Below are 19,593 nucleotides of genomic sequence, written 5' to 3'. Positions count from 1 at the left end.
AACTCTGCTTAAGACCGGCTTGAAGAGGAGAGATCCTGAGCAGGCGGGTCCAGGCATGACGTGCACCGGCGGAGGGGTGGTCAGGGGCATGACCAAGAGAGGCGTGTCTGAGGAGCTAAAGGAAGGCGGGAAAACAGGAAGGTCTTCAGCTCTGAAAGTGTGTGTGTGTGGGGGTAAGGGGGTCGAAAGCGGGAACGGAAACTGAAGTTTTATTTTTTTGAGACATCGAGTCTCACTTTGACGCCCTTGGTAGAGTGCCATGGGGTCAAAGTGACTCACATCAACCTCAAACTTTTGGGCTCAAGTGATTTTCTTGCCTCAGCCTCCCAAGTAGCTGGGATTACTGGCGCCCGCCACAACGCCGCTATTTTTAGAGACGGGGGTCTCCCTCTTGCTCAGGTTTGGTCTGGAACCCCTGAGCTCGAGCAATCCACCCTCCTTTGCCTCCCAGAGTGCTAGGATTACAAGCGTGAGCCAGCGCGCCCAGCTGGCAACTGAAAAGTTTTGGGACGCTGGGCTGATGTTTGGGCGTCATCCTTATGCCCCACTACTGCCAATGAATACCTGTGTAGGTGGAGGGTTTAGCGTTATAAAAAAAAACTTCGATAACTACTGGGATTCCTATCAACCCATTTGTAGATGGGAAAACTGAAGCTCCGAGAGGGAGTTACTGTAACATCTGCATTCCTAACCCAGGTTGTAGAGCTTGGTTGTGTGTTGCAGCACACCCCCCACCCCGCCCCGTTCTAACCACTCTACGTTGGGAGACCCTGTGCTTGCAAAATGGTATTTAGTGATTTAAACTTAACTTTAAAATATATTTACCTTCAATAGGCCGGGTACAGTGGCTCACACCTGTAATCCTAGCACTCTGGGATTGCCTGAGCTCACAGGTTCGAGACCAGCCTAAGTACGACACCCCACCTCTAAAAAATAGCCAGGTGTGTGGCAGGTGCCTCTAGTCCCAGCTACTCAGGAGGCTTACGCAAGAAAATCACTTGAGCCCAAGAGTTTGAGGTTGCTGTGAGCTATGATGGCACGGCACTCCATCAAGGGTGACAAAATGAGACTCAAAAAAAAAAAATTGGAAAACAAAAAATGAAAATGTTTACCTTCAAAATGCAACTTTTAATGCTTCTCCTAAATGCTGGCCTTGTATGCTTTGCTTGGTGTGAAGGTGAAGAGGGAAACTTCCCTGATCCATAGGTAATGACCCTGCATCTGGTCCTGGGAGGTGAGCTGTCATGATGATGGGGTAGCCCAGAACAGAAGGGCCTGGGCACATGTTTTTCAAAATTCAGATGTATCCCTTCAAGTATCTGAAAAGGTAAGCACATTTGAAATCACCTGCATGTTCAGTTAAAAACTGCCATGCCAGGGCGGCGCCTGTGGCTCAGTGGGTAAGGCGCCGGCCCCATATACCGAGGGTGGCGGGTTCAAACCCGGCCTCGGCCAAACTGCAACCAAAAAATAGCCGGGCGTTGTGGCAGGCACCTGTAGTCCCAGCTACTTGGGAGGCTGAGGCAGGAGAATCGCAGAAGCCCAGGAGTTGGAGGTTGCTGTGAGCTGTGTGAGGCCACGGCACTCTACCGAGGGCCATAAAGTGAGACTCTGTCTCTACAAAAAAAAAAACAAAACTGCCATGCCAGCTTGGTGCCTGTAGCTCAGTGGCTAGAGCACCAGCCATGTATACTGGAGCTGGTGGGTTGGAATCCAGCCTGGGCCTGCCAAACAACAACTACAACCAAAAAATAGCTGGGCGTTGTGGCGGGTGCCTCTAATCCCATCTACTTGGGAGGTTGAGGCAAGAGAATTGCTCAAGCCCAAGAGTTTGAAATTGCTGTGAGCGGTGGCACCATGGCACTGTAAATCCAAGGCAACATAGTGAGACTCTGTCTCAAAAAATAAAATAAAGAGCGGTGCCTGTGGCTCAACAGAGTAGGGTGCGGGCCCCATATGCCGGAGGTGGTGGGTTCAAACCCAGCCCCGGCCAAAAACTGCAAAACGAAACAAAACAAAACAAAACTCCGCTGTGCCATTTCTACATCTGTCTGTATATTAAGAACAGCATAACTGCATCTGTCTCTATGTTAAGGCTGCCTTATAGACAGTATCTTTCAATGCAGTTTTTCAAATTGGGAGCCTGGGAGGGATAATTTCCTCACAAGGGGTCCATATGTCACTCAGTTTGAGCAACTCTGACAAAAAGATCACCAGCTTTGGGGAGTGTCTCTTCCTTTGTGCTGGGCTATACTGTTGTCAGCAGCTTTGAAATGCTTTCCGATCTGAAGTGGAACCCAAAGTAGGCCACAGCTGTTAAGCTGTTTGAGTCCCATTACTGTTATGATAAATCTCCTAAGTTATTATAAACTCAAAAATCAGTCCTCACACCCCCAACCAGACCACTGGAACCCAAAGAGGCAAACAGGCAGGATGATGCTTAATACCCGATTTATTAGAGATCTCTTCAACATAAAAAGGGAGGGTGCAGATAGAGGGGGCAGGGCATGGGCTGCATACAAATGTCATTTGGGGCCAGCAGAGGCTGTCCTGTTTCAGAGGTGCCCACGGTTCTGGGTTTGAGGAACATGGCACCTTTGCCTGTGCCATGAGGTTTGGTACTCCAGATTGTCACGCACCAGAACTCAGGGCAAAGGAATGGAGTGGAATCCCAGTGGGAGTTAAGACACACAAGGTTTGCAGTTTATTTCTGCAATCAGTTCGGTCATAAAAACAGGATCAGGGTGGGGTTAGGTGGAGAGATTGAACCACCACAGAAAAGGAGATTGAGGGCGCTTGTCATGGGGCAAGGACAGAGGGGCTGTGGTGACAGTACCATGGCAAGGGATCCCACAGGGACAGAAGTATTGCACTGAGCCAGGTGTGGGGGGAGGACAGGGGACATGTTGGGATGGCTTTGGGGGTGGGGGACACATGGAAGTTTCCACCTTGTCAGTCTCAGAGAAAATGCCTTTTTGTCCTTACAGTACAAGAATTTGGACACTGTCCATGTTCTCAGCGACAGCAGCTATGAGAGACAGGTCAGGAAGGATGGTGGGCCTCAGCCACCTAGTTATTTACAGATTCCCAAGGTTGGGGGACAGCTTGGTGGGTCCAAGGGCCTTCCTCACTGGGGGTCTGAGGAAGGCCATAAGTTCAATAAACATTATAAATAGGTCTTGCCTTCCTGCCTGGAAATAATAAAGATGCTCCCCCTTGCAGTCTGTGGAACATGTCAGCATCCTTTTACAGTTATCTGTATAGGAACGTGAAATGCAGCCAACACAAAATGGGTCTCCAACAGGGTCTTGGAGACTTAATACAACAACAGAAATGTGATGTCCACAGAGATTTGCAAATTTCTCTTGCAGGTAAGCAAATGACAGAGACTCCTGTGTCCTGGAAACCACTCAGCAGAGCCAAGGGGACCATCTTGGACATATCCCATATGTCTGGGAATATGCTTGTTGCTCTGGGTCATCCCCACAGCTGCAGGGGGTCTTGGGTGCCCATGAGGTGATGCTGCTATCCCTGTTGGTCATCCAGGTCCTGGATGCCCCTTCTGACTCCTGCCCTGTCTCCCTCAGGGGCCTGCTGGGATGAACAGGGATGCTGGGCACCAGCAGATGAGCACCAGGCTCTGACTTGAGGCCAAGACTTTCCAGGGCTGGTCAGACCTTGCCGGGCAGGAGGCAAGGACCCCAGATGGGCTTGTTCTTCTGAGTCACACTGGTGGCTGGTCCCTGCTGGAGACTGTTCCCTTTTCTGGGCTGAAACTTGAAGAGCTGCTTGAGTGGAGTGTTTGTCCCTGCTGGGGAGAAAGCCCCAAGGGAATACAGCCTGGTTCTCCATAGCTCAGGTGGGCACAGGCTGGGGGAGGGGATAGCTCTAGCCAGTGCCACCTGAACAGCAGGACATGGCAGTATCATCACAGGAGCTTGCAACAGACTCAAAACAAATCAAATCCCTGTGTTGGGACTTTGTCTAGCTGTCTCAGGCCCACATCAGGCTCTGCCAGAGAAGCAAGGGCTAGAGAAAAATTCTAGAAGGTGCAACTTCTGCTCCAAGCCTGCTCCTAATTCCTCCTCATCCTAGGTTGTGTTGCTGGCAGACCAGCAGAGGCAGGGGAACTGTCACCAACATGTCCTGTCTGGAGGCCCATGTAACAGGCAGGGTGAGGGTGCATAGGTTGGGGTGGGGATATCACTCTGCCAGGCTTTTGGCTCTAGCCAGTGCCTTCTGGACATAGCAGGGACCCCAGTGGCTGCCCTGTTGGGCTCTGGGCTGGATGGCTCCTCTAGGCAGGTGCCACTACCCCAGCTGAGGGTGGCAAGCCCAAAACAATGTCTTCTCTCAACCTTTGATATAGGAGTGATATCATTTAAAACTTGATACCCACCCTAGTCAGAAGGAAACATTTAGGGCAGAGGAATCTGCCTCTGTAGGCTGTGCCTCAGGGTCCAACAAGGCCAGGTGTGGCTGCCGTGTTTATAGGCTGGCCTGCCCATCAGCCCCAGTTCATCTCTAGGACACAAGTTCTCTCTGGAAACCTGTGGCCTGGTTCAGCCTTCTGCCCGTCTCTTGCTTTGAAAGGGCATCTCATGTCACTGGAATGTCTTTGTTGGATGCTGCATGGTCCGTGCTGGGAGGAGGACATGTCCCAGCCCTGAGTTCTGTGGGAGGGAGTGGCTGCTGTTTGGCAGCAGGCCCCCGTATGTATCTGGATCATGGGCATCCAGAGATTCTCACTCATGAGGAGGCAGGGGGCCTGAATGTCAGGAAACAGATACTGAGGGCTCATCTGGGTAAGAGCTGTCCCCAAGGCCACTGCTAAGAGCAGAGGTCCTGCACCATGGCCCCCAAACCTGAGCCGAGGGAAGGAGGATCTGCTTCTGGACAAGGGGGTGGCCTCTGTTCTGAGGAACCCCAGTAAGTGATGGACCCTGCTGTCCCCTCTGCAGGTCACAGGCTGAGACTAGGAGTGTGGTCGTTGGTCAGGGTGACCAGGACATGGGTTACAGATCCCCAACCGTGGCAGGAATATCCTTGTTTCCCCCGAGAGACACATGCAAGCACAGCAAGAACCAAAAAGTGCAGTGGAATGAAGCTTCTTTTTCTGTTTTTGTGTCTTTTTTGTTTTTTTCCTTAAAAAGCACATACGTGCTTCTGTCCCTGTGCAAAGATTTAAGGACCCAAAATAAATATACGATTTGATGCTCAAGAAGGTCCCAGTCTCCCAGGTGCAGGTAGTTGAAGGGCACTAGGGCCTGAGAGGCTTGTTGGCCCAGAGCTGTCAGGGTGGGGAGGGCTCGGCTGGCAGCATCCATCAGGGGAGGATGAGGTCAGGCCAGGTGGGTGGGCAGGTCCGGTGGGGTCTCCCCAAGCTCTGGGCTTCAGCTGGGTGGGCAGTGCCTCCAGGGAGCAGCCAGGTTAGGGACTGCATAGGACTTACTGAAAGAGGTGAGAGGGGTGGGTGAAGTGTGTGTGGGCGCCAGTGAGGACTGCCCCCAGGTCACCCACTGGGCCTTCTGCCAGGGACCATGTACTCTGACAGGCCCTGAGATACTCATCCTATGGCCACCTCCAAATCAGACCCCAGGGTAGGGCTCTGGGCCTTCCGTCCCCGCCTACCCCAGCCTCAGTTTCCCCACCTGTCCCTGGGCATCTGGGGGCTACACTGTCAGGCCTCGACCCCGGGCCACACTTACTGTGTCGCTCTCGCCGTCGGAGGCCTGGTGGGCCTGTGCACTATAGTGGAGTGGGGAGTACACCCAGCTCCTCTCGTCGGTGGGCTGGCGGGTGGCGCGTGCAGGAAGGGCGTAGAAGAGCAAGGTGCGAGGAGGTGCGAGACAGAGGACAGGCAGGAAGGAAGAGACAGGAGAAAATAAAAGAGGCGGGTCCCCCAAAGGTGGACAGGGGGCAGCTCAGCCCCAGCTGCCCTCTCTGACCAGGCACACCTGCCCCCAACCTGGATAGCCCTCAGCTCAGCAGGGTGGGTGGGGCAGCAGCAGGAAACAGCTAGTGCAGTCAAGGCAGGACCAGAGACAGCAGGTGACAGATGGGGGGAGAGAAAGGGGCAGGGGTGCAACCTGGACCTCCATATCCTCCTCCACCACAGCCTGGCTCCATCCAGCCCCACCCTATCTGTGACAAGGGCACTGTGTGTGGGGTCTTGGGGCCCGCAGTGGTTGGGTTGCCCAACTTATTTTTTCAACCACCCAGAAGCTTCTCAGGACTTGACCACTCAGCTGGTGGCACCTGGTGGCCCATCCTCCATGAGTGTGGCCCAGGCTCCTCTGCCTGTACAGATTTGCTTGGGACAGACTGAGGCTTGGGCCTTCCTGCATGCCCTCTCCAGAGCTCAAGGGATGGGGCACAGGCTGGGGCGCAGAGTGGGGCTGGGTTCAGGCCAATGGTACTTTTCCCAGCCATGGCAGGTCAGGGATCCTGGACTGGATTAGCTGGTGAGGGAGATGTGCTCCTCTGGCCTCAGCCTCGCCCTCCCAGGTCTGCTCCCATCCTCCTGCTTCCCTGGCCCCTGGTAGCTTCCTCATTCTGCTCAGGTGAATATGTTCTCCCTGCCTCCTTCCCTCCCCTGGGGCCTCCCCAGTGCTGCCTTTCTGGGGACAGGCAGCCTCTGCTCTGAGTGCCAGGCCTCAACATGCACCTCCTAGGCCACATCCACTAGGGTGTCACAGCCACAAGCCAGTCTGTCCTTCCTCTGTCCAGTCAGGATAGTGTTGTTCACTGGTGGCCCAGCTGCCTCCTCCTCCACTGTGGTCCCACCCACTGCCAGGACCTGCCCATCTGCCCCTGTCCCCAGGCTGCCCTCTGTCACCTGGGCTGAGGTCTTCACAGCCTTGAAAAGCTCCAGCCCCCCCTGCTCTAACCTGGCCCTTGGCTCGCTGCTCTTACTTGTCTCAGGTGCCTATTGACTCCCTCTGCCCAGCAGACCCCTCACTGCTGTGCCTACATCTTCCATCCAGATCTCTGTTGCTGGTGCAAGCCCCCCTGGGGCACTGTGGAGCTGATCCTATACTCAAGGACCAGCTCCCGGACCAAAGCACTATGACCCCAAATGCAGGCCTCGTTTACTCCCTCAGTAAGAACAAGGGTTTGAGCCACCTCCTGTAGTATGGTGCCTGTGTGGAGCTCCACAGGGACCTTGAGCTGCACCAATGCCTCTGTGGGCACTCACAAATATGGGACCCAAAAACAAGCCAAACACAGTGGCTCACATCTGCAATCCCAGCACTCTGGGAGGCTGAGGTTGGTGCTTGAGCTTAGGAGTTTAAGACCAACCTGAGCTGGCGATGCCTGTGGCTCAAAGGAGTAGGGCGCTGGCCCCATATGCCGGAGGTGGCGGGTTCAAACCCAGCCCTGGCCAAAAACTGCAAAAAAAAAAAAAAAAAAAAGACCAACCTGAGCAAGAGTGAGACCCTGTCTCTACTAAAAATAAAAAAACTAGCAAAATGTTGTGGTAGTGTGGTGGGCACCTGAAGCCCCAGCTACGTGGGAGGCAGAGGCAAGAGGATTGCTTGAGCCTGAGTTCAATGTTGCTGTGAGCTACAATAATGCCACAGCACTCTACCGAGGTGACCGAGAGTCTGTTTCAAAAAACAAAACAAAACAGGTTCCCATCTGGACCCTGGCAGAGACACCAACAAATGGCCCTATAGGCCACTTCATTACCACCCTCTGGAGGGCTGTCCCGGCTGGGCACTCAGCACTATGTGGTACTCGTCCTGGCAGGAACAGCAGATAAACTCTTGCTATTGCATTAGGAAGAATGAATAGCAGCTTCCCTGTCCTCGACGAACAGGGACAGAGAGGGCCCATCAGCCACCAATTGGACAGGTTGGGGAGACAGTGGCAGCCGGGATCCAGGGCTGGGGTGACCCCACAGGACCAAGGCCCTCCCACATTCAGACCTTAGGGTGGGTACAATGGCCTGTCTAGCCTTCTTCTGAGCTGCTCCTCCCCATCTGGGCCCCATGCTTTTGCCTCTGCTGTGCCCCTAGCCATCTGTGCCCCACCTTTTTCTTTCTAAATCACAGGTTTCTCAGAGTCCAAGGCAGTCCCCTCTCTAGGTAGCCTATGCACCCTATTCCGCTATGGACTGATGGCTCAACAGCTGGCTGGGCTCCTCTGGCCACTCTCACTCCCAGCAGAGCCCTGGGCAGCTCCCGGATTTGCTCTGAGACTATCTCTGGCGTGTGGCTCCCTCCTAGATGCTAAAGATCAATGGTTCTCAACCTTCTTAATGCCACAACCCTTTAATACAGTTCTTCATGTTGTGGTGACCCCCAACCATAAAATTTTCATTGCTACTTCATAACTGTAATTTTGCTACTGTTATGAATCGTGAATCAATATTTGATATGCAGGATATATTTAGGTGACCCCTGTGAAAGGGTCATTTGACCCCCAAAGGGGTCGTGACCCACAGGTTAAGAACCACTGCTATAGATGGTGGATTTTCTGCTGTATGAGCCACGTGGAGAGGACTGGGGAAGTGGCCTCCTCTTAGGGGCAGCACACAGTGATGCTCAGAGAGGTTTGTGCATGAGGCCGGGGTTAAGGGGTAGCTTTGGAGGGGGGTTTTGTGTGAACAGAAGCCCCCACTCAGGCCTGTGCCTGTTCTGGATGCGCAGCTCTGGGTAGTTCCCCAGCCTCTCTGGGCCCTTGATATTCCTGATGACGACAGGCCTTGATTAACCCCAAGCCTACATGGGAACCACAGGGTACTCCAAGGGAAATGCCTAAGTGTGAGGGGACTGGATTTTGTTCAACATGTGCTCTTCAGCCTCCCAGGGTAGCTGAGGCCTTGGCTCCTCCATCTGTGAAATGGGTGCCGTGATACCTGTCCCTCCCTGCCTCAGTGGACCCTGCAACTGTTCTGCTGACTTGTGTGACCCTTCCTGGGCAGTGGGGCTGATGCCCCTTGGTGGCCAGGTGCAGCTGGGTCCAGACCAGTGGGAAGCGTCCACCCATGTGCCCTAACATGGCAGGGCTGGGCTGAGGAAGCCCTGAGATTCCCTGAGCCTCTGCTGTGTGCTGCTAATGGTGCCCCCACATCAAGTGCCCACTTCAACCTGGGACTGAGTGACATGCTCCCATGACACACATAGCCCAGTACCCACTGGACAAACATAGCTATGTCCCCAGAGTCCTTTTGAGGACAGGAAATGCTGGGCATAGTGTTTTGGGTCAGGGACCTGCAGCTCCCTGCTGCCCCGGGTGGGCGATGCCCTTCTCCCCGGGGTGGCCGGGCGGCCTGGCCTCCCTGGAGGCTGCTGCGGTCACTTACAGTCCCCGAGGAGCTCAGCGTCACGGCCCGCAGGCGGCGATGGCGGGGAGAGTAAATCCAGTACCTCCCATCCGTGAACTGATGGGCGGGTAGGCCGGGTGGGGAGGAAGGAAAACAGAGGACATGGATGAGGCCACAGGAACCACCCAGACAGGCGGGCAGGTAGGAGAAAGGCAGTGGGAGACAGCGGGGGCTGGAGGTTGGCAGACAAGCGACTGCTGAGCGGGGAGGTGGGTAGAAGTGCCAGGCAGGGGTCTGGCCAAGGCCTGCTCCCTTCTCTGCAGCCTAACCAGGTGTCAGGATACTGACACATGCAGTAGGACTTCTGTGGTTGCCTGTCACAACCAAGAGACCAGAACACGCACAAACCAAGCCTGGGGACAAGGGGACAACAGGTGGGGCAGGTACTGCTGGGCACAGAACAGAGCTGTTGGTTATGAAATACCAGTGGGTAGACGCCCCCAAGTCAGGCCTGAGCCTGGCATCTGGCCCCCCAGCCTGCCCACCCCTGGGGGTGTGGAGATGAGAAGGGATAGCCAGGAAGTGGAGGCAGCAGGACTGTAGCCTCTGCCCTGACCCATTACCTGGGGCTATTTGACCCTTGAGCAGTGGCCTAGGACCTGCCATTGAAGAGTGGAAATTGGCTGTCGCAGGCCTCTTTGGCTGTGTGGCAGCCGCCTCACCCAGGCCACTGACAAGAAGTGGGGAGGTCCTACATCCCCAGGGCCAGGCACACTCAGCCTGGGCCAGAAGAAGCTGTGTCCCTAGCTGATGAAGTGGGCAGTGGGGAGCCCTCCTGCCACAAGCCTAGTACCCTGGCCTCATGGAGGGTGGAGCCCACCTAGCCACACCCAGCGGCAGCATGCTGGGTTGCAGGACTGCCAAGGACAGAGGGCCTTGGCCTCTGCCTGGGATTGCCCATGGGGCCGAGAGTCTGAGGGCTTCAGACAATTCTCAGGGAGACCAGGGGACATGGTTGGTGGCCAGGCTGTGGTCACAGGCTGGGAAGGGGGATGGGGAAGCTCCGGGGCCTTGAAAGGCCCTGGCCTAGACAACAAGGGGCCATTTCACCCTGTGTGGTCAGACCAGAGAGAGAAGGTGGGTCTGAGAGTGCCGACAGCAGGGTGCACATGCCAAGTATGCACATGTGGAAGAAAGAGTCTGTAGTTGGCCTAGGGCCAGAGGAACCTGGGAGACTTACAAAGTAGATGTCAGTGGCAGGTGCGTCCTCCTCATCCGAGGCCTGGCTGGCAGGTTCTGAGGCCTGACTGGTAGTTTCTGCTTCAACAGCTGCGGAGGCACCAGCCAAGGATGCTACCACCCTGGGGACAGCAGGCAGACAGGAAGTCTTGATCAGGCTTAAGGCAGCACCTCCCCTCCCGCTCCTCCTCTATCTGAGGATCTAGCCATAGGCCATTTCATGGCACCATAATGGAGACAAAAGACTCGGGCAGCCAACCACAGGCAGTGTACCCTGATGTGTTTACCATTTCACGCAAAACAGAACCAGACAGAATGTCCCAAGAAATCCCACTAAACACTGACCAAGGAATGACCTGCCAGCCTGGTGAGCTGACCTGTGGGTAGGTCCTGGCCTCACAAGCTGTGTAGCCCTAGGTGGTCACTTTCCTTCTCTGAGCCTTGGTTTCCTCACCTGTAATATAGGGACACATGGTATTGGGTCTCCCACCCCAATAGGTCAGAACCTTTTTCTCCTTTTCATCTAATGAAAGAGAATTGCTTGGGCCCAGGAGTTTGAGGTTGCTGTGAGCTATAATGCCACGGCACTCTACTCTAGGACAACAGCTTGAGACTCTATTTACTCTCTGTAAAAAAAAAAAAAAAAAAGACTCAATAAAATTACAAACAGATATTAGAAAAAGGTGAAAAATGGCTCAGTGCCCATAGCTCAGTGAGTAGGGCACCAGCCACATACACCAAGGCTGGCAGGTTCGAGCCCGGCCCAGGCCAGCTAAACAGCAATAACAACTGCAACCAAAAAACCCCCCAGAAAATAGCTGGGCATTGTGGCAGCTACTCAGGAGGCTGAGGCAAGAGAATCACTTAAGCCCAAGAGTTTGAGGTTACTGTGAGCTGTGATGTCACGGCACTCTACCAAGGGTGACATAGTGAGACTCTGTTGCAAAAAAAGGTAAAAAAATCCTTACATGCTTGGAGGCTCAGAGATGCTCCTCAACAATCTCACAGTGGATACTGGGCTAGGTCATTATCTGGGGTGGGGCCTTCCTGGGTGCTGCAGGGTTCTGAACATTGTCCCTGGCTGCTACTCACTCCTTGCCAGGAATACCCACCCCCACACACACTGAGCTGTGACAACTGCCAGTGTCCCAGACATCATCCAGTATCCCCTAGGGAGCAGAATCCCCCCAGCTGGTTGAGAACCACTGCCTTTGATCCAAAAGAAATTGAAAGCATGTTCATTATCTATAAGTCAGTAAGAAACAACTACTTGGTTGTAAAACCTCTGAATGCTGCCAGCTCTCCCAGGGCCATAACAAGGGCCCCAACCTCCCCCCAAAGCCATGCTCACCCTGCATCCTCCTCCTTGGGGACCACAATCTCAACGCTGCATGTGGGCTCCACCTGCACTGTTATCTGCTGCAGGTCTTCTTCTGCGTGGGGCTCCTCCTGGGGCCTGAGGCAATGGGAAGTTGTGCCTCAGTTTCCCTTCTTACTCCCCCCCACCAGTCCCCAGGAGTGTCTGCCAGGGAGCTGGATGCCTCCAGCCTGGGCCTGTCCCCTCTGGCTGTCATACTAGCTGAGGTCTGCATGGGGGAAATCTGTCCACCTAGGTTCTTCATACTACTCTAGCACCGGCAGGACCCAGGGCACAGTAGGGCCTCTGGGCACATTTATGGAATGAGCAAATGGTAGCCCCAACATGCTTAGGAGCAATGGATGATGCCAACAGTCCTGGGGTGCTGTATTCAGAAGCTGAGGCCTTGGAACAGGCTGTAGGGACATTCTGGCAGGAGACCTGGGCATGCATATTCTCTCTGAATGTCAATACCTGAGAGCACAAAGGTAGCAGGAGAAGGAGACTGGCTTCCCACCCAGGGTACTTTGGCACCCAGAGTTTCTTACATTAGGCAGAAGTCATTAAAAACCAATTAAGGAAAATAGTATCTATTCACTGCACTGGTGTTAACAAGAACAAATAACTGAAACACCTACCCCTAGCACTAACCCCAGCCTGGAAGGAAGAGCACCAGCCATCTCAGAAGTCCCCTACCTGCCAGGAGGATCCCAGTCAACCTCGTCCGAGGCCTGGCTGGCAGGTTCTGAGGCCATGCGTGGCCTCCCAAAGTGACAAGAACAAGGCTCTGTTTGTGTCAAAACAGAAAGGAACCAGAGCCTGGGTGTATGCTTGCTTGTGTGCTCACAAAATGTCTCTATGGGGGTGGCGCCTGTGGCTTAGTCGGTAGGGCACTAGCCCCATATACCGAGGGTGGCGGGTTCGAACCCAGTCCCTGGCTAAACTGCAAGAACAAAATAGCTGGGCATTGTGGCGGGCGCCTATAGTCCCAGCTACTTGGGAGGCTGAAGCAAGAGAATTGCCTAAGCCCAGGAGTTGGAGGTTGCTGTGAGCTATGACGCTACAGCACTCTACCGAGGGTGATAAAGTGAGACTCTATCTCCACAAAAAAAAAAAAAAAAAAAAAATCTCTATGAAGAGACAAAACCCACAGTCCCAGAGGTTGCTCCTGGGGAAGGGACTGGCATTTCAGCATAGTCTCTCTTGTACTTTTTAAGTTCAAAAAATAATAGAAGAAAAATAGAAAGATCAACAGGCCAGAACAGCCCAGCTCAACCTTAAACCCACTCCCAGGAGAGAATGGTCAGGCAGCAGAGGGACTCTGGGTGGGAACCAGGGATTCATGGCAGCGGAGGATGTCCGGTAAGACGCAGGGGAAGACGAGGAAGAAGAGGGGTCCAGGGTCTCACCTGCCATCCTGTCCAGAGGACTGTGTACGCCGCCTGTATGGAGACCACAAATAGGTAACAAACAGGTGATGAGAGAATAACCTGCCACAAGCACCTACCTACTGCTGCTCCTAGCTGCTGCCCCACCCCCTGCCCTAGCCACCCCGCCCACCTGTACCGTGGCTGCTCCGATGTCTCCGAGGGGGAACGCTCAGGGATGGAGAGGGAGGTGGACGACAGGGTTGTGGCAATGGAGGCTGTAGTGGCTTCTTCAAAAGAAGGTGGTGTGCAGGGCAGGAGGTCGGGCCGGCCTGCGTGGGGGTGGGGGGGTGGGAGGTTGAGCACCTTGAAGAACTGCTGGTCCTTCCACCATTCTCACTCCCCTGGTACCACCTCGGGCTCATCCTTGAACCCACAGCCTGTTCCCACCTGCCATCCCACACTCCTGCATCTCCAAACAGCTTTTTTTTTTTTTTTTCAGACAGTCTCACTTTGTTGCCCCTGGCGGAGTGCTGTGGCGCCATAGCTCACAGCAACATCAAACTCTTGGGCTCAAGTGATCTATAGGCATGCACCACAAAACCCGGCTATTTTTAGAGACAGGGTCTTGCTCTTGCTCTTGCTCAGGCTGTTCTCAAACTCCTGAGCTCAAGCAATCCACCTGCTTCAGTTTCCCAGAGTGCTAGGATTACAGGAGTGAGCCATCACACATGGCCTCCCAAACAGCTCCTAACCAGGCAAATTAGGGTGAATTTCCCCCTTGCACAGAAGTTTCCAATAGCTTCTTACAACTCTCAAAACAAAACCCAACCCCTAATAGGCTGGAAGGCCCTCCCCTCTCTCCTGCTCCCTCGCACAACTGCTTCAACCACAGGGGATTCCTCACTGTGCCTCCTACATCTCAGTCAGAGCCGTCGTGCCCCAGGGCCTTTGCATGGGCTATGCCCTTTGCTTCATGCTATTCTCCCAGCCCTCCCTGACTGGAGTCATTGGGGCTGGGAGGGACCCTGTCACCTTCCTGGTGGTGCTTTCTATGTTCAGATCTTCCAATGGCTCTTTCCCTGGGCCCAGTCCCAGGTCCTCACTCCCTGGCAGCTCTGTAGATCCCTGAGGGGGTGACTGTGAATCCTCTTTCCCTGGGGGCATGGCCCAGCATCCAGAGGCCTCCCTCTAGGCTGCTGCTGGGCTCTGGGACCCCTTAGGTACACCCGCTGCACCCCACTCTCTGCTCACCTTCATCCTCCAGTGTGGGGTAGCTTCGTGCCCCCCGCAGGTCATACTGAGCATCTTCCCGTTCACTGGGGATCTGGCTGGCAGAGAAGGCAGCCGTGGGCCCCAGGGGCTTGACAGCTAGCAAGGCCCCACGTCCCTTCTTGGATGGGGATGATTTCAGGGCTGTGGAAGTAGAAGGGGAGTGGGTATTGGCGCTCAGAACTGCTGGGGGCATGGCAAAGCGGATCCCCGCTCGCCTCCCAGGTCCCCTACACACAAGCCTGGTCTGCAATCTTCTGTGCCTGGCTGGTCTGGCCCCTGCGTGGCTTGAGGCTGGGAAGCAGTAGAAGCACATGGTAAAAAAGCCCAGCTCTGCCACAAGAGGTGCAGGGGAGCCAGGTTACCACACTGTCCTCTGACACTGTCTCTTTGACACATGTGGCGCAAATGTGAGTTTGCCTTACACAGCTTCCTACTGTCACCAAAGGCTGGCAGATACCCCTGGACAACTGTGGAAACGATACAAAAGGAGAAGGGAGAAAGCAGAAGGGCTCGGGAACTGTTGTGCTGGAGAAGACTTAACAACTGATTCTCTAGAGATAGTGTGGGCTGTGTGGTGTTGGACAAATCCCACGGTGTAAAGTACTGAGGGAGACCCCTGACCAGGGAGCGAGGAAAAGAAGTGCAAGAAGCTGGCCCCAGGGACAGGGACTGGGCCTGGTTCCAGGCTGGAAAAGTGTGCCCATCTGTGAGCACTGGGTATTTGGGGTGCCCATCCCTGCTGCCTCCTGGAAGTGTCAGGCCTGTGTTGGACGCTGGGGAGAGAGTGAGCAGGACCCAGTAGGACCCTGGCCTGAACAGCCCTCTGAGAAGGGAGGGAAGGTGACAAACAGAACCCTGGAAGAACCTGTCAGTGGGGGGTGAGAAGGGGGCAAGGGCTGGGGTCTGCGACCCTGAGTCTGGGTACAGATGCTAGAGCATCCCAGGAAGGGAAAACTGAGTCCCAGAGAGGACCTAGACCTCCCTTGGGCACTCTCTGAGTGAACCCTGAGTCTCACCTTCCCTGTCACTGTTTACCCTGTGACCTCCCTAACCGTACCTTGTTGAGTTGTGGCCACGTCCAGTGCCCACATTTCCTGAGCTACGGTAATGCTGTGGGCAGCCAGGCCCAGCTGTCCCATGTACACCCACACTGTGTACCAAGGCACAGAGTGGCACTGTGGCTCAAGACCAGGCTGTGCCAGGACTGAGGATGCAGGCCCAGACAACGTGGCTCTGAGCCCTTGCTCCACACTCCTGTAACAGGCAAACACCCCACAACTCTGTTCTCCAGGTGAGGCCCTTGGCCTGAGGCAGAACAATGAGGCTCTGGGCCGACTGCACCTCACCCAACTCTTGACCACCTTAGGTCTCCCTCCCCATAGCCTCTGGCAGCTTACAGGAGTTCTTCCGAAACACCGTGTTGCTCATGAACTTGAAAAAGCGCTCAGCATAGAAGCTGGGGCGGTGGACGGAGACGGTGTCCTGAAAGACAGTAGGGGGTAGAGGGTGTGTTGGCAATGAGATGGATCTGGCTCTGCCTCCACCCTGGATGTGCTGACCCATGCTGTATGCTGGGCAAGGCTGGGGAGGTCCCTCCCATGTATAAAGGGAAGAGATACGTCCACAGAGCAATGGAAAGGGACCCAAGAAACAGGGGACATGGTTCCCTTGAAGGAGGGAAGCTGGGTAGCAGACAACAGGGTGGGAGGGACACTGTTTTCACTATAAACCCATTTGTACTTCTCACTTTTTAAACCATGTGAATAAAGTAACTATTCAAAGGAAAAATAATAAGTACTAAAGAAACCGTAAGAATTCTCTAAAACAGGAGTCGATGAAGTTCTAGCTCCATAACTGCTTTGTCCATAAAGTTTTATCGGCAGAGGGCCCTGCCTGATCCTGTATGTTTCTGTTTTGTCTCTGGTACTGTTGTGCTCCAAAAGCAAAGGTGAGCACAAACCAAGGCTGGTGTTCCCTAGGCTGAACTGACTTGAATGTCCCAGACCTGGACATAAGGCAGGAGCCAAGCACACTGTTCCCTTGCTGTTCTGGGATCACTGTCTTTGTCTTATACACCAGGATTGCTCTACTTTGGCACACCTGACATTTTGGGCCAGATCATTATTGGCTGGGGCTGGGGCTGGGGCTGGGGCCGTCCTAGGCCCTACAGCAGCAGTTCTCAACCTGTGGGTCACTATCCCTTTGGAGGTCAAACAACCCTTTCACTGGGGTCGCCTAAGACCATCCTGCATATCAGATATTTACATTATGATTCCTAACAGTAGCAAAATTAGTTATGAAGTAGCAACGAAAATAATTTTATGGTTGGGGGTCACCACAACACGAGGAACTGTACTAAAGGGTCGTGGCATTAGGAAGGTTGAGAACCACTGCCCTACAGGGTGATAAGCAGCATCCCTGGCCTCTATCTCTGTGCTAGGTGCACCCCCAATTTGTGACAACTATACATGTCCACAAACGTGGCCAGGAAGGGAAAGACCACTTGTTTGAGACTGCCTGCTGTGATGTAACAGAATTCCTCTCTACACATAGCCTTCTAGAAGGAAAACATGTTTCATAGTCTTCTCTGAGTGAGGTGTATCCAAGAACCAGAACTGAAAGAAACTCTCTGCCCTAGACGGAGGGGTGGGCCCTTCCTCAGCTCCCCTCAAGCTGGAAAGGGATGTGGTGGTTGGCCACTCTGGGCTGGAGGACAAGGACAGCCCCAGGGTGTATGGCAACATCACAGCACAGACCAGACAGCAATCCTGTCTGAATGGGCAGTGGGACCCAGGCCTTGGTGAGGTTTATGACCTGGTAGCCCCTTGCCCTGAAAATACCTTGACCTTCTTAAAGTCTAGAGACCTGACCACTACACCATAGGGCACCCTCACCTTCTAAACGCACATTCTAGAAGCTCCTATCTGGACTGTCTTTCAGCGATATGGGGAGGTTTTGGGGATCTTGGATTCTATAGATTGTGGCCAGAGACATTGGTCCTTGGTGCCTGGCCCAAAGAGGTGGTCACAACATTTGAGGAAGAAAGGGGAGAGGGGAGGGGAGGGGAGGAAGGAAGGCAGGCACTTACTCCATCGTGGACAAGAGCCTTCCAGGTGTGTTCCAGCTTCTTGATAAACCTGCAAAAAAGAAAACACCCAGATGGAACATCAGCCCACGTGAACCAAACCCTTGAGTCCAGTCTTACCAGGATGACTCTGTAACCTCAGGGGACACTGAGCCATGTTCACAGACATCTGTGGTTGTCAAAACTCAGGATAGAGGGGTGGGTGTGGTGGCTCACGCCTGTAATCCCAGCATTCTGGGAGGCAGAGGTGGGCAGATCTCCTGAGCTCACAAGTTCGAGACCAGTTTGAGAAAGAGCAAGACCCCCGTCTCTAAAAATAGCTGGGCGTTGTGGCAGGTGCCTAAAGTCCCAGCTACTGGGAGGCTAAGACAAAAGAATCACTTGAGCCCAAGAATCTGAGGTTGCTGTGAGCTATGATGCCATGGCACTCTACAAGGGTAACAAAGTGAGACTGTCTTTAAAAAAAAAGAAACAAATAAAAAAACTTAGGATGGGGGTGCTCCAGGCCCAGGGTGGGTGGAGGCAGGGATATAGCTCTGCACCCTGCAGGGCCCAAGATGGCCCTAGCCCAGAGAATGATCCAACTCAAAGTCCACAGTGCCCAGAGGAGACCCTGTTCTACAGAAACTGAGACCTCAGCTGCTTCATCAGTCAGCCCTCCTTCCTGCCCCCTCTTGTGCCACCCTATCTGCCTACACATTTCCACCAATGCTGCTCTGCGGGAGGAAGTGGAAGGGCCCAGTACACACTGTGGCAGCGAGGACATCTAGACAAGAGCCCTCTGGAGCTCCACTACTCTCTCCTTGGGGCCAAGGCTAAGCCCAGCTCTCTTTTGTTCTTATTTGTGCTGCCAACCAGCTTCCTCCTCTAGGCAGCACACCTGATGCCCCCAGTCTGGAGGGGAAGGTCCCTTCCCTTGGCACAGCCTGGTCTCAGGAGGAGTTCACAGGTGCCTGGGACTTGGCTGCTTTCTGCCTTCCTTGCCCCCAAAGCTGCCTAATCCTGCTTCCACATTCAAGGCAGGACTCTGTAGGGGATACAGCCAACTGTCATTTAGAAGAGAACAGCTATATGGGCGGCGCCTGTGGCTCAAGGAGTAGGGCACTGATCCCATATGCCGGAGGTGGCGGGTTCAAACCCAGCCCCGGCCAAAAACCACACACACAAAAAAAAAAAAAAGAAGAGAACAGCTATAAAACATTTCCGGGAGGCTCTTTAGGGCCCATTTTGACACTTAAAAAAAAAGGAGACGCCACCAAAGAAGAAATCACCTAACAGGCGGCAGCATTGCTGGGAGGGGAGGCGGGGGCTTCCCTGCTCACCAACATGGCCTAGCATACTATTTCTACCTTGTGTTTGAAAGATCCAAGTAAGCACATGCCACTTTTTTTTTTTGAGACAGAGTTGCCCTGAGTAGAATGCCATGGCATCATAGCTCACCTCCAACTCTTGGGCTCAAGTGATCCTCTTGCCTCAGTTTTTCTATTTTTAGTAAAGATGGGAGTCTCACTTTTTGCTCAGGCTGGTCTCAAACTTGTGAACTCAAGCAATCCACCTGCCTTGGCCTCTCAGAGTGCTAGGATTACAGGCCACTGGGCCGGCCACATGTGACTCTTATAATAAAAAACTAACACCTGGCCAGGAGTGCTCTGTTCCTACTGGATTTTCTGGCCCAAGTCCATGCTCGAGACCACACGATTATGAAATCTCGTGTCACATGACACCAGGTCAAAGATACGAAACTTCATGGTCCACAGCAAAAGTTTCTAGAACCCACTCCTTAGATTATCAAGGGGACCAGATGCTGCCCTGAAGGGTTGGTGAGGAGGCAGCCAGGTGGAAGTTTCCAGAAGGTGAGGTGGCCCTGGGAGCGCCTGGACCCACCCACACCTGTAGGACTGCAGGATGTCGATGATGCCGATATGCAGCAGCAGGTGCTCCCCTCGGCCATTCACAGCGGGAATCCCGCCCATCCTGTGGAGAGAGGGAGGTGGTCAGC

The 19,593-nt window shown here is 53.9% G+C and overlaps 1 protein-coding gene across 6 annotated transcripts in view; it reads right to left on the bottom strand.

The window, feature by feature from the left end:
- Nucleotides 1-2,434: 2,434 nt before the first annotated feature.
- The window catches only part of PIP5K1C (phosphatidylinositol-4-phosphate 5-kinase type 1 gamma), a 71,967-nt gene continuing 54,808 nt past the window's right edge, over nt 2,435-19,593 (bottom strand). For 2 of the 6 annotated variants that reach the window (XM_053580176.1, XM_053580192.1), the window contains exons 9-17: nt 19,485-19,568; nt 17,598-17,646; nt 15,907-15,991; nt 14,489-14,650; nt 13,428-13,566; nt 13,277-13,309; nt 11,862-11,966; nt 10,512-10,632; nt 5,799-9,388 (exon numbers count right to left, since the gene is read on the bottom strand). In XM_053580176.1, coding sequence (XP_053436151.1) covers nt 8,879-9,388; nt 10,512-10,632; nt 11,862-11,966; nt 13,277-13,309; nt 13,428-13,566; nt 14,489-14,650; nt 15,907-15,991; nt 17,598-17,646; nt 19,485-19,568 — 1,288 coding nt within the window. In that variant the 3' untranslated portion in view covers nt 5,799-8,878. The other 4 variants (XM_053580197.1, XM_053580204.1, XM_053580211.1 and 1 more) reach the window with 4 other exon arrangements.

Source organism: Nycticebus coucang, chromosome 2, assembly GCF_027406575.1.
Source record: "Nycticebus coucang isolate mNycCou1 chromosome 2, mNycCou1.pri, whole genome shotgun sequence".
NCBI classification, from domain to species: domain Eukaryota; kingdom Metazoa; phylum Chordata; class Mammalia; order Primates; family Lorisidae; genus Nycticebus; species Nycticebus coucang.
Note: the sequence above shows the minus strand (reverse complement) of the source record. Positions and strands in the feature narration are given on the sequence as shown.